Consider the following 13,666-nt stretch of genomic DNA (forward strand, 5'->3'; position numbering starts at 1 on the left):
TAGCGAGTAGTTTTCGGCTGGTCATGTGATCTCAACATGGCAGCCCCTTTGAGGGGGACCCTCTAAGTGTAGATTTAAACAGTTTTTATGTCCAAAGTTCATTCATGCAACTCTATGTTGTGCATGCTAATAGGTTCTTTGAGCTTGTTATCTGTTAGCCAATCGGCTTGCATGGCGTAAGCTGATTGGTCCTTTGACATGTAATCGGGTAGCCAATAAACGTACATCTCTCTTTGTCTAACATTTAAATTACCCTCCTCCTCCCCAGCTACACAGGTCTAGATCTGCTACATTGGATTTGTTTGTAATGTTTATTTGTGCAGTAGCATATCCACATGCTTAACTCATTATGTCGGTGTATCTTCTAGCAGCAGCAAGTCTCTGTACTTACTCTGAATCAGCAGCAGCGTAGCAGATATAGTCCACCAAAACCAATTTCCGATCAATATAGCAAATCCACATTAATATGCTAAATCTTTCCAAGAGTTGTCATGACTGAAATAAGGTTACTGATATGACTGGAGTCTTTATCTCACGTGAGTGCTTATAATTTTATAAATGTATATTTCAAAATTACAATTCAATTCTTTTGGAGTAAAATTTTTGAATGAGGAAAAAATTACTGAGTGCAGCTTTAATGTTTACATTGTAAAAATCAGTTCAGTTAAGAGAGAACCGGCTACATTTACAGCTTCATAAACTTGACATGATAAAATAAATCTCTAAATTACAACTTCCACTCACCTGTAAACCCATATGCAGTTTAAAGGAATATTCCAGGTTCAATACAAGTTAAGATCAATCGACAGCATTTGTGGCATGATGTTGATTACCACATAAATTAATTTCTACTTGTTCCTCCTTTTCTTTAAAAAAAAGCAAAAATCAAGGTTACAGTGAAGCACTTACAATGGAAGTGAATGGGGACATTTTTTGGAGGGTTTAAACTAGTGCCCGACCGATCTTATCGGCCGATATTAGCCTTTCACCGATATATCGGTATCGGCATCGGTGTATATTTTACCGAGATGCGCCGATATGAAAACTTTTTTCAGAACATATAATACAGAAAACAATACTTTAGAATTGGTGTCATAACGTAGTTTGTCCAGCAGAGCGCGCTCCGTCTCCATTGTTTACAGAGCTGAACTGACGGTGGCTCTACAGACAGGGCGGAGTTCAGCTGTGTGTCGGTAAGTTGCTAACTAGTTTGTGAAATACATACTGGAAACTTAATAAACAATGACCCCATCATTTTCCCTTTTCAATATAACTAATATATCACTAACCTTGTCCCTGACAACCATGTCACTCATGTCTGTTTGCTGTTAGCCAGCTATAGTTTGTCAGTGCAGTCAGTAATGTAGCAGATTGAAAGGTAAACATCAGAGCATCTTTTTGCAGCTCAGCAGACAACGGTGCGGTGGTGGATTGTGTCTGATGAGTGTTAATTTCATGCTATGTTATTAACTAGTTGGTGAGACAGTGCTGGAAAGTAAAATAAACAACGTCCCTCTTTTACTCTCCGTGACAACGAGCTTACAGCTAACCAGCTAATCACGTAGCTACTTTCATTGCTTGTCAGCTGAGTGGAAGTTAATGTGTAAACATGTATTCACCAAACTATTTTGTTCAGGATTCACAGTTTGGTTGCCCCTTCAACCGAACAATTCCAGTCGTTGAATTTATAAAATATAATATTTAAAAGTCTGGTTTTCCACCGCTGAAAGTTTCCCCTGAACTTGTATAGCAGAATATGGTGTAACACCGCTGCTTATCTGTTTATCTTGACTCGGCAGTATTAATATAGTCAGCATTTGACTGATACTAAAGATTAATACTGATGTTTATTTAGCTATTTATTGTATTTTTATTTATTCTTTATTTTAATGGTCAGCATTTGACTGATACTAAACAGTACTGATGTTTATTAAGCTATTTATTTTATTTTCATTTACTCTTTATTTAAACAGTCAGCATTTGACTGATACTAAACAATACTGATGTTTATTTAGCTATTTATTTTATTTTTATTTATTCTTTATTTTAATGGTCAGCATTTGACTGATACTAAACAGCACTGATGTTTATTTAGCTATTTATTGTATTTTTATTTATTCTTTATTTTAATGGTCAGCATTTGACTGATACTAAACAATACTGATGTTTATTTAGCTATTTATTTTATTTTGATTTATTCTTTATTTTAATGGTCAGCATTTGACTGATACTAAACAGCACTGATGTTTATTTAGCTATTTATTTTATTTTGATTTATTCTTTATTTTAATGGTCAGCATTTGACTGATACTAAACATACAGTACTGATGTTTATTTAGCTATTTATTGTATTTTTATTTATTCTTTATTTAAATGGTCAGCATTTGACTGATACTAAACAGTACTGATGTTTATTTAGCTATTTATTGTATTTTTATTTATTCTTTATTTAAACAGTCAGCATTTGACTGATACTAAACAGTACTGATGTTTATTTAGCTATTTGTTGTATTTTTATTTATTCTTTATTTTCTCAGTGTTCATTTCTAGAATTTGTTGACAATGTATAATAATAATGTCAAATATTCTTTGATAAAAATATTTGTTTAAGAAAGCAGCCTTCTGAGTACCTTTGCATAGTCATATCGGTGCAAAATCTGTGCACAATCCACATAGAAAAGGTCTGTTTTCATTCCAGCTCAAAAATTAAATATATCGGCCACCATATCGTAATCTGTGAATTTTCCCTCTCTAAAATCGGTATCGGTCTCAAAAATCCCATATCGGTCGGGCTCTAGTTTAAAAAGAAATGTGAAGCTTATAATTTTATAAAAGCACATACATTAATTCTTCTGTTAAAAATCATGTATTGTTTGAGCTGTAAAGTTCTTTAAATTGACATTTTACAGTTGTTTTAGGGATTTAGGGTTTGTTGACTACATCGTCATGGTAACGAATTTGTAAAATTATCTATAACAATCACAGAAAAGGTTAGTAAGTGATTTTATCACACTAAAATCATGTTTACATGTATATTGTTTATGTCTTGTGGCTATACTTTTGAAACAGTATTTTACCATTCACAAATTGTTCCCCATTGACTTCCATTATAAGTACCTCAAAGTAACCCAGATTTTTGTTTTTTTAGGAAAACATGGTACAAGTCAAAGCAAATTTTTGTGGAAAACAATATTATGCCTCAAAAGCTGTTCATTAAGCTTAAGTTGTATTTAACCCGAAATATTATTTTAACAGTAGGACTACAATGCGTAATAATATTACACTGTATTTGTAATGACTTCTGAGTTTAAAAAGTGCTTTATGCATACAGGAAGTGAAAGCAGAAAACATAAAGTACTGTATAAAAAAATTTAAATAAAAAAAAAACCTTGTGCATTTACTTAAAGTTTTCTTTATTTTTCAGTAGGCATTGTTTAGAACTACTCTACAAGAGCAAACAGTTACTGAATCGAATGCTTTTCTCAACTGTTAACCCTTTATTTTAATTAGGGAAGTCCCAATACCGATACTGGATTCAGGTACTGGTACTAGTACTCGTAAAAAGGCTCCGATATTAAAACCAATACCAACTGACGTATGAATGTCATTGCTTAAGCTTACATTGCACAAATTAAATCCACGATATGTCCTAGTGTTATTATTAAACAGCAAAGGCTGCAATTTAATCAAATAAATATTTAATCTGCATGTGCACATGCAGTTTGTTGATTAAATCGCTGCCTTTAGCAGTTTAAATTCACTCTGAGTGATCTTTATTTTTTTTTAAAACAGTTTCACTATTTGATGATAAATTATTAGCAGCAAGTATCATTTCAAAAAAGTGTCTTAAAAACTGAACAATTTTATGCAAAGTTTATGTTGCATGCAGATCTCACCTGTGTTTTGAAGACTGAGACCAACTACAGGTGTGAGAACAATGGAGAGAAAAACATGTTACAAATTTACTAAATCAAGCTTACCTGCAAGTTGCACAGTAATGTCTTGCTATTCATAGTGAAGGATAAAGGACCAAAGACTTACCGATGCCAGGTGACACCACTCTCTCATAGTGGTACGGGTTAACACACACGTTATCATATTTGAGGTCAAATGCATACTGGCAGAATTTCACATGTTTGAGCTCATTCTTGTGAAGATCTGGCCAGCGCCACAACCGGGCATAGATTACGTGAGGAAAACCTTTACGACCCGCAACCTACAGAAAAAGAAGAGACAAGTGAATGGATAAGAGTGTAAAACAATAAGTCTTGTAACAGAAAGCAATACATTACAATATGGTGCCATAAAACTCATGGAAAACAGAAGTTTTAACCAATCATGAGAAAAGTTGTGTTAAAAATAGCATTAGATTTAACGAAATGTTCTGACACTTGAAAACTCCCATTCATTTGTAACTGTATGAAAAAAAAGCAGTTTCACCTCACTATGGATTCTCCTCAGCATAAGCATTGTTTATAATGTTATTTCTGGCCCGCTATGCGACAGGAGTGCAGTAGTTTGACAAGATCACCCCATGACCCTGAACACACAGAACATGAGGTCCAAACCACAACTGCTCATGCTTGTTGAGCGAGCGTAGAAGGACAGCAGGACATGTGTGATCTGATAATCCTTTACAGATTAACACTAGAGGCATGACACTACAGTTCAGCTCTGGCAGCATGATCCTACAGCTGAGTAAAAGGATAAATCCAGCTGTCTTTGCCATATAAACTGTAAGACTGAAACAAAGGGTGAAGGTTTAAACGCTAGAGTGGATGGTCCAGAGAGCTGCTGACAAATTACACCAGGTGGACTGTACCTGTAGCCATACTATAAAAACTAGGGCTGACGATTTAATGCGAGAATATAGTGCAAATAATTCTACGAAAAATTACACGTTAAAAACATTTACACAATTAATCATGCCCCCAACCCGGTACGCAAATTCCATAATAAGGAATGTTCCTACCATTGCTGCAATTTAAGCTTGATGTACGACCTGTTTTTATGAATATGTGGCAGTAGGGGGCAGTCAGCGCAACTCCAGCTCTACAGACAACACGCCTTGTCAAATCAACAAGAATGCAGAACAGCCTTCCACAGACACGTCTTTTCGCTTTAAGACAGCTGGACTGAGCACAACAGAAAGCAGGGCTCTTGAGATGTGTTTTTGTGTTTGTTTGTTTTTTTTTGTTTTTTTGCACATCGTCCTAAAAACACAGTGCTTATGACTAGAGATGCTGAAAACTAGTATGACGCGATGCAACCTAAGTGAGGCGTTGCAAAAGACGGTCTGATGCATGCAGCCTGATCATGAAATTTACGTGAATATGACAACATTTTTGCAATTCAAAATGACGTGCTGTATAACATGTTTGGCTGCAGTTTTCCAGTGAAATGTCCAGCTGGGGGCGCCAAAAGCGAGTAAAATGGTGTCATATTCAGACAAGGTTTTAAGTTGAATTTTAGATGGAAGTTTTTAAAACATACCTCTCTAACGTTACGTAAAACTTTATAGTGAAACTCTTTTTTTTTTCCACATATCCCAGCTAAGCTGGGGTCAGAGTACAGGGTCAGCCATGATACAGCACCCCTGGAGCAGATAGGGTCAAAGGCCCAACAGTGGCATCTTGGCAGTGCTGGGGCTTGAACCCCCAACCTTCTAATCAGTAACCCAGAGCCTTACCCGCTGAGCCACCACAGCCATTAAAGTCATGATTTGAGTGAAAGTGAATAAAACACACAGTTGTTGTAGCACCTCTAGTGTTCATTTCTCCTGAAAACTGCAGGGAATTGTACCTGGAGACACATATAACAAGTTTTGCAAAAATGTATATAGAGTCATGTTTTCACTGCGAGAGAAGGTTGGATGCATGAGTACATAAACCAACAACTAAAAATAGAGCAGGGGTAAGTAGGCCAATAATGGGGTTATGGTCAATGATATAGAAATTAAACAAACAATGTTTTGACTTTAAAGCCACTTTTTTTATTGAGTAAATGCATGTCTGTTGCCAGTATATTTGTATTTGATATGCTGTACTTGAATTGTCTGAATTATAATATTTATAATTGTTTTAATTATTATATACTAAATTATCTTTATTTGGGGGCCTTTCTCTGTAAAACTGTTATGTGATTGATTTGATTACTTAATTTGCACATCATTGATAATATTGTTTCAAAACCAGCTTACTGATTATGATATATTTATATTAACGAGATAACTGGGAATATTGGTAAAAAAGAAAAATACTAATCAAACCAATTATCGGTTTACCTTTAGATTTTATTTCATTTAAGGGGTGTTGTTAGGCATACTGATTAAACCTCAGCCATGGTAAAATCACTGTAATACACAGCCTCCAGTGACTTATTGCTATAAAACAGTGGCAACAACAAATGATGTTCAATAAATAATGACACTGTTTATTCATTATAGTCACATTCAACAATTCTTCTGCCAAGTATTATAGTTCACTAACACATTTTATTATCAACAAATTTGTTCTATTTGTTCGTTATCAAATGATATTTCATTAAAATAACTGTAGGTTACATTGTAGATATATTGTATAGACTTTATACATTAATATAGAATTCAATGAATGTGCGGTTTTACAATGACTATGAATGTGGCTCATCCACTCAGATTTCAGACTAATGATTATATACATATGCAATATACAGTATATGTATATATTATATAAATATATACATGTATATATTAATATACAATATTTCAAAGGATCAATTAGTGGAAAGGGTTTGCCAAAATTTTAAGAGAACAGTGTTTACGAGTGGACGTGACACCATGCGAAGGGCAGACGTGTGAGGGACAGCTCTGCGCACTTTGCTAATTTTTAAAATTATTTTCATGATATAATCCGGTGAAATTCGATACACCCAGTTACACATTTGCTGTTTGAGGTAAACATGGCAAAGAAGTAAAAATCCTCGGGCTCTGGAGATATTAAAAGACACTTACGGGTTCAAGATAAAAGCCCAGACAGGCCTGTGGACAGGGGACTCGATTTGGATGGCGCGGCGGGAGAAGGAATCCAGCGTCAACTGTCCAACATGTCAATGATGTTGACGAAGGTACTTGTGGACTTGGAGGATCTCGCTGTAATATGTTGATCGATTACGGCGATGGAAAAAAAATTGTTAGTCACATGAGTGACAGATGTTGAAAAATGAATAGATTATTTGGAGTTATTAGAGAGGGAATTAGAAGCTAATCCGCCCGCGACCAAAGTTGATTTGGAACGTGTTCTTGAAAAGCTTGAAGATTTTGAGAATAGAAGCCGCAGGAATAACGTTCGAACTGTTGGAATTCCTGAGCATGAAGAGGGCAGAGATATGAGAAACGCGATCAGTTTAAGGAATGCAAGAAACTCTTACATCAGCGGAAGATCACTTTTGCTCTGATGTTTCTGGCAAGACTGAGAATAAACACCAGGGACGGCAGCAAAGTATTTACATGTCCCAATCAGGCAATGTCTTTTATTGAAACAATGGGTGAGTAACCATTGGGTGTTTCTCTTGTGAGTGGACTGACTCACTGTACATACTCTGGCTTTCGGAGGAAGCTGGGCGCCATTTTTGTTTCTTTTTGCGTTGGCTCCGCTGAGCGGCTGGAGTTTGTTTTGTTTTGTGGATTAACACTTTTCCTTAAAGAAACTTTTGCATTGACGGAAGATCACTTTTACAATGAAGTTCCCTGGCAGATTGAGAATAGACACTACGGATGACCGCAAAATATCTACATGCCCACAAAAAGGATGTCATTTATAAAGTTGGCGGACTGTGTAAATCATGGGATATACTTTTAAGCGGCCTCCGAGTGAATTGACTCTTGACCATCCGAGGAACCGGGATGTGTGTTTCGTTTCCTTTTGAGCTAGTCCCGCCTAGGGGCTGGAGATTGTTTTGTTAAATAACACTACTTCGGGACAGTTATGGATGAATCTGTCAGTTCCTTGTGCTTATGCCTCCTGCTGGCTGGAGTATGATTTGTGGAGTATTTTCGTGGGACACTGAAATAATTACATCATCTGTTGCACTCATCAGCTGGCTCACTGAAGATTTGTTTGTCTGTCCGAGGAAAATTAACGGCTTTATATCGGCTGAAATTTGTTTTGTGAAGGAACACACTTTCGAGACAGTTCTGTGAATGAGTCTACACGTTCTTTGTGTTTATTTTGCCTATTGGCTGGGGTTTGTTTTACAAAATATTTGATGTTATGTAATTTTGCCTTACAAATTTGTGAGGCAAAATTGAGCAATCTGATGGCAAAGTTGTCGCGGGGGCTCTCGTAGGCGTACATGGACTCTTTGAGTTTAAAGGGATTGATGCCGGTTGGCGCTGTCGTGCGCGAGGTTAATGCACACATTTTTCTTTTTTCTGTTTGTTTTGTTCGGGGGGAAGTTCGGGGTTTTATTGTTGCATTAATGTTGAAATGTGGTCTTCATAATTTTGTTTTGACACAATTTATTTTTTCTATTATATCGAAATGTCAAATGTTAATATGAGTGTACTATCTCTCTCCACATGGAATGTGAATGGGTTGGGGCACCCCATAAAAAGAAGGAAGGTTATTTCTTTTCTTAAACTTAAGAAATATGATATAGTGTTTCTTCAAGAAACACATCTCTCCCTGCAAGAAGATGAAAAATTTGTGAAGATATGGGGTGGACATGTTTTCTTTAGTGTGGGCTCAAGTAAGAGCAAGGGAGTCGTTATATTGATTAATAAACATTTACAATTCAAATTTCTCAAACAGATTAAAGATAAATTAGGGAGAGTCATTATTGTTTTAGCAGAAATTCAGGGGCAAAGTCTGATTTTGGCTAATATTTACGCACCTAATGCTGATGATCAGGGCTTTTTTATAGATCTTGTAGGGATGATGCAAACCGTTGGCACCCCTCATGATATAATATTGGGAGGAGACTTTAATCTTTTGATGGACTCAGTCCTAGATCATAGTGAAGCAAAAGTGTGTAAGCCCCCTAGAGTAACAGTGCCGCTTCACAGAATGTGTAAAAATCTTGGTCTTATAGATATTTGGAGACTTTTGAACCCATCTGGTAGGGAATATACATTTTTTTTCATCAGTCCATGAGATTTATTCTAGAATAGGTTTTTTTTTATATCCAAATCCCTCTTTTCATCTGTTGTTGATTGCTCAATTGGAAACATCTTAGTCTCAGATCACGCCCTGGTGAGTTTAGAGGTGTTGCCACATATAGAGAAAAAGAAATCATATAGTTGGTGCCTTAATGTATCCCTTTTGCAAAATCCTGATTTCCAACAAATGTTAAAGACTGAAATCAATGTTTATATGGAGACCAACTTGTCCTCAGTAACCTCTGTGGGCATGGCTTGGGAGGCATTTAAGGCAGTTCTTAGGGGCCGGATCATACAGTATGCCTCATTCATCAAAAAATCCAAGGCACGAGAACTCGTGGTGTTGGAAGGAAATATTATAAGTGCAGAGGCAGAGCTGAAGCGCCGTATGTCATCTGATGGCCTCAGAGAATTGACCCGATTGAAATCTAGATATAATACTATTTTGTCGCAGAAAGTGGAGTTTTGGTTATTCAGGGCAAGACAGTCGTACTTTGAGTCGGGGCACAAAGCAGGGAAGCTTTTGGCTAGACATATAAAACAGAGAGAGTCTCTTTCTATCATTCCCTCAGTGAAATCTGCTGGTGGTGAAATTTTTACCTCGGCCATTGATATTAATAATGCCTTTAAAGTGTTCTACCTTGATCTTTATAGTTCCACGTCTTCGTCTACTGATGAAGATATTAGAAACTTTGTGGAACCATTAGATCTTCCTAAACTGAAGACTGAGCAAAAAAACTCTCTTGATTCTGAGATAACCTTGGAGGAGCTTGACGAGGTAATTAAGTCCCTACCTACTGGCAAGGCTCCGCAGAATTTTTTTACATTTATGCTACAGAATTGGCTCCACTTTTGTTAGAAGTTTATACTGAATCATTAAAGAATGGAAAGCTTCCTCCAACCATGACACAAGCATCAGTCTGATTCTTAAAAAGGACAAAGATCCAAGCGAGTGTAAAAGTTACCATCCAATCTCCCTGATCCAACTAGATGTAAAAATTTTGGCAAACATTTTGGCTAACCGATTAAGTAAGGTTATGACATCTCTTATACATATAGCTCCGGTGGGGTTTATTCGGGGCCGCAGCTCTTCTGATAACATCAGGCGTCTCATCAATATCATGTGGTCAGTAGCGAATGATCAGTCTCCAGTCGCTGCCATCTCACTTGATGCCGAAAAGGCATTTGATATGGTAGAATGGGATTATCTTTTTAAGATTTTGGAAATGTATGGGTTCGGGAGTACATTTATTGGTTGGATTAAGTTACTTTATAGACACCCTGTAGTGGTGGTTCAAACGAATGGATTATTTTCAGATTATTTTACTCTGGATAGGGGCACTTGGCAGGGTTGCCCTCTTTCCCCATTATTGTTCTGTCTTGCCCTGGAACCATTAGCAGCCACGATAAGAAAGGAGGATGATTTTCCAGGGGTGATGGCAGGAGGTGTGGCGCATAAGCTTTTGCTTTATGCAGATGATATTTTATTATTTGTCTCCAACCCCACTAGATCTATGCCTTGCCTCCACAGAATTATTCATTCCTTTTCCAAGATCTCAGGATACAAACTCAATTGGTCTAAATCCAAAGCTTTGGCTTTGACAGCATACTGTCCAGTAATGGCCTTCCAGCAGGGCACCTTCCAATGGCCCAAATAGGGCATTAAGTATTTGGGAATTTTATTCCCAGCAAATTTGTCTGATTTAGTCAGAGTTAATTTTGATCCCTTAATAAAAAGGTTTTCGAATGATGTGGACAGGTGGGCTTCATTACACTTATCGATGATTTGGAAGGTTAATGTAATTAAAATTAATTGTATTCCAAAATGCAACTACCTGTTACAATCTCTCCCTATAGATGTCCCCCTATCTTATTTCAAGCAATTTGATAGCATAGCGAAGTCCTTCATTTGGAATGGTAAGCGTGCCAGGTTAAATTTCAATAAGTTACATAGGCCGATTGACAAAGGTGGGTTAGGCCTACCCAAGATTTTGTTTTATTATTATGCATTCGGTCTCAGACATTTGGCTCATTGGTCGCTTCCACCTGAGAGAGCCCCTCCCTGGTTTTGTATTGAAAAGGAAGCTCTTGCCCCTATCTCGCCTCTGCATAGCCTTTCGATCAAATTAATCGGAGAAGTCCCACCCCATTATTTTGCATTCACACTCGATATGGACAAAAGTGTCCAGAGTGTTTAATTCCGATATTTATATAAACGTAGCCTCGAGCATATGGCAGAACCCTAAACTATGCATTAATAAGTCCCCTTTCTGTTGGTCAGATTGGATTGTGAGGGGGTTAATACACTCGGTGACCTATATGAGAGTGGAGTATTGAGACCTTTTGAAAATTTGGTTAAAAATGTTGGGATTCCCAGATCTCAATTTTATAAGTATTTACAGCTGCGCCACCTACTCTACACTGTTTTTGGGAGTGGCACGTACCCCCCTAGTGCGGCAGATACTCTGGGAGTGGTGATTACTGCTTTTGGAAAAGGTCATGAGGCATCAGTGTATTACTCCCTGCTAATTCAGAGTCTGGGGGACTGAGCTTTAAATTCCCTCAAAAGATTATGGGAGGAAGATTTAAATTTGTTTTTGGAGGAGGGAGTGTGGGCTAGGATTCTTAAAAACGTCAAGTCTGCATCTAGAGATGCAAGGGTGCGCCTTATGCAATTTAAGATTCTATATAGATTTTATTGGACCCCTTCTAAATTGTATAGGCTTGGTCTTAAGGACACACCCACCTGCTGGCGATGCCATTCAGAAGATGGATACACCACCCATGTTTTTTGGGGGTGTCGTAAGATACAGGAGTTCTGGTTGAGGGTCCAGAATTTTATGGCCGACATATTGGGTACTCGGGTCTCCTTTTGCCCCAGGCTCTGTATTTTGGGTGACGGGGCAGTCATTGATGTAGGAGATAAGTACATGAAGAATTGGATCCTGGCCGGTGTTATGGTGGGCAGACAGGTTATCCTTAGAGGATGGAAGTCAGCTGGAGCCCCCTCGTTTCGTGAGTGGTGCGAGGAGATGGGCAGGGTGGCAGCTTGGGAAGAGTTCTCATATAGTAGGCTAGGCAACATGGATATGTTCATCAGGAGGTGGGGCAGCTATTTGGCCTTTTTGGAGGGCTCTCCAGGAGGGGCAGTGGAGGGAGACGTGTTGTTTTAAATGTGTATGTTGTAGCCTTTTTGTTTTTGAACATATACTTTTTTGTATTTTTTATGTATTTCTAAATATTTTCTTCTGTTTTATTGTTTGTTGTGTGTCTTTGTCAATTGTATTTGACCACTGGGGTATCTGTTTGTGTTGGGTGGTGGGGTGGGGTGGTTAATGTTCGGGAGGAAGGGTTGTAAATAATATAATGTGATTCCAAATATTCTGTTATTTTTTTATTATTATTTTATATATATATATATATATATATATATGTTATATGGAATCAATAAAAACTTTTAATAAAAAATAAATAAAAAACAGAACAGTGTTTACATACCAAAATATTAATACCTCGAGTCAAGTGTGGCATATTTTGACTTTTTGGGCCAATAAGCAATCAGCTATTAACCACCCTGAACACCCTAACAACCACCTAACAACCATCCAGACACCTTAGCAACCATATAGCAATGCCTCGGCAACCACCCACACACATTACCCTAACATCATGGTGGGAGTTTTGCACAGGCAAGCACCACTCACATCTTCTAAAGAAAATGTATAAATATTGAAAACTTGTTTCATCCCATGCTCTCGCTGTCTTTGATAAGGTGAGACAATGTGTGTCCACTCAACAGTTCAGCTCTATTTCACCACATTCTCTACTTCTGCCAGTTAAGTTCATTGGAGCCTGAGTTAATTTCTTTATTTGAGACTGAATATCATTAGATTTTGTGTGTAAAGAATAGTGTACTCTCTAGCAGCCCTTCTACACACACAAAGGAAAAAAGTAGATGGCCTTAAGGAAATCCGGCCCCTTTCTGTGTTTTAGACAAAACAACCTTCACGGCCTATCCCCCAAGCAGACCCTAGTGAGAGGCTGCCTATGCAAGCAGCAACTGCTTGTTCTATAATCTGTGGCACTTCTGCCCCTCTCACACACAGGGTCAGCAGACCCCCTACCCCCCGCACACTGCTTCAGCTCTCATTCCTTTTGAAGAGGGAGAGGCATTGAAGTAACTGTCATTCAGCATCTCAATATTCCTACCCAAACACATTGCTTTCCATGTTTCACGAGGTTCTGACACTAGCAACACGCTACCCAGTCTTGGTTTCTTTTGGGGGGTATTTGAGGTCGGGTCAAGTCTCGAGCCTCAAGCCCTCCTCTAGGGACAGTGAGCCAAACACGTTTACAATATCCTCATGGCACAATTACATTAACTTGCGAACAACTGAATTAAACAACGTTTAACTTGACTCAGCAATCTAAAAGCGTATTCATCTGATGCATGTGTACATTGACGTGTCTTTAGAAAAGCACTTATAATAAATCCATCTCAGACAGATTGAAGAATTCAATAGCAAAATG

At 37.7% G+C, this 13,666-nt stretch overlaps 1 protein-coding gene across 3 annotated transcripts in view; it reads right to left on the reverse strand.

The window, feature by feature from the left end:
- smad10a (SMAD family member 10a) overlaps positions 1 to 13,666 on the reverse strand; it is a 47,588-nt gene that overhangs the window by 23,207 nt on the left and 10,715 nt on the right. For all 3 annotated transcript variants that reach the window (XM_051663203.1, XM_051663201.1, XM_051663202.1), the window contains exons 3-4: positions 4,042 to 4,216; positions 3,897 to 3,920 (exon numbers count right to left, since the gene is read on the reverse strand). In XM_051663203.1, the coding sequence (XP_051519163.1) occupies positions 3,897 to 3,920; positions 4,042 to 4,216 (199 nt within the window). The remainder of the gene's footprint in view (positions 1 to 3,896; positions 3,921 to 4,041; positions 4,217 to 13,666) is intronic.

The sequence above is a fragment of the Myxocyprinus asiaticus genome, chromosome 30 (assembly GCF_019703515.2).
Source record: "Myxocyprinus asiaticus isolate MX2 ecotype Aquarium Trade chromosome 30, UBuf_Myxa_2, whole genome shotgun sequence".
NCBI classification, from domain to species: domain Eukaryota; kingdom Metazoa; phylum Chordata; class Actinopteri; order Cypriniformes; family Catostomidae; genus Myxocyprinus; species Myxocyprinus asiaticus.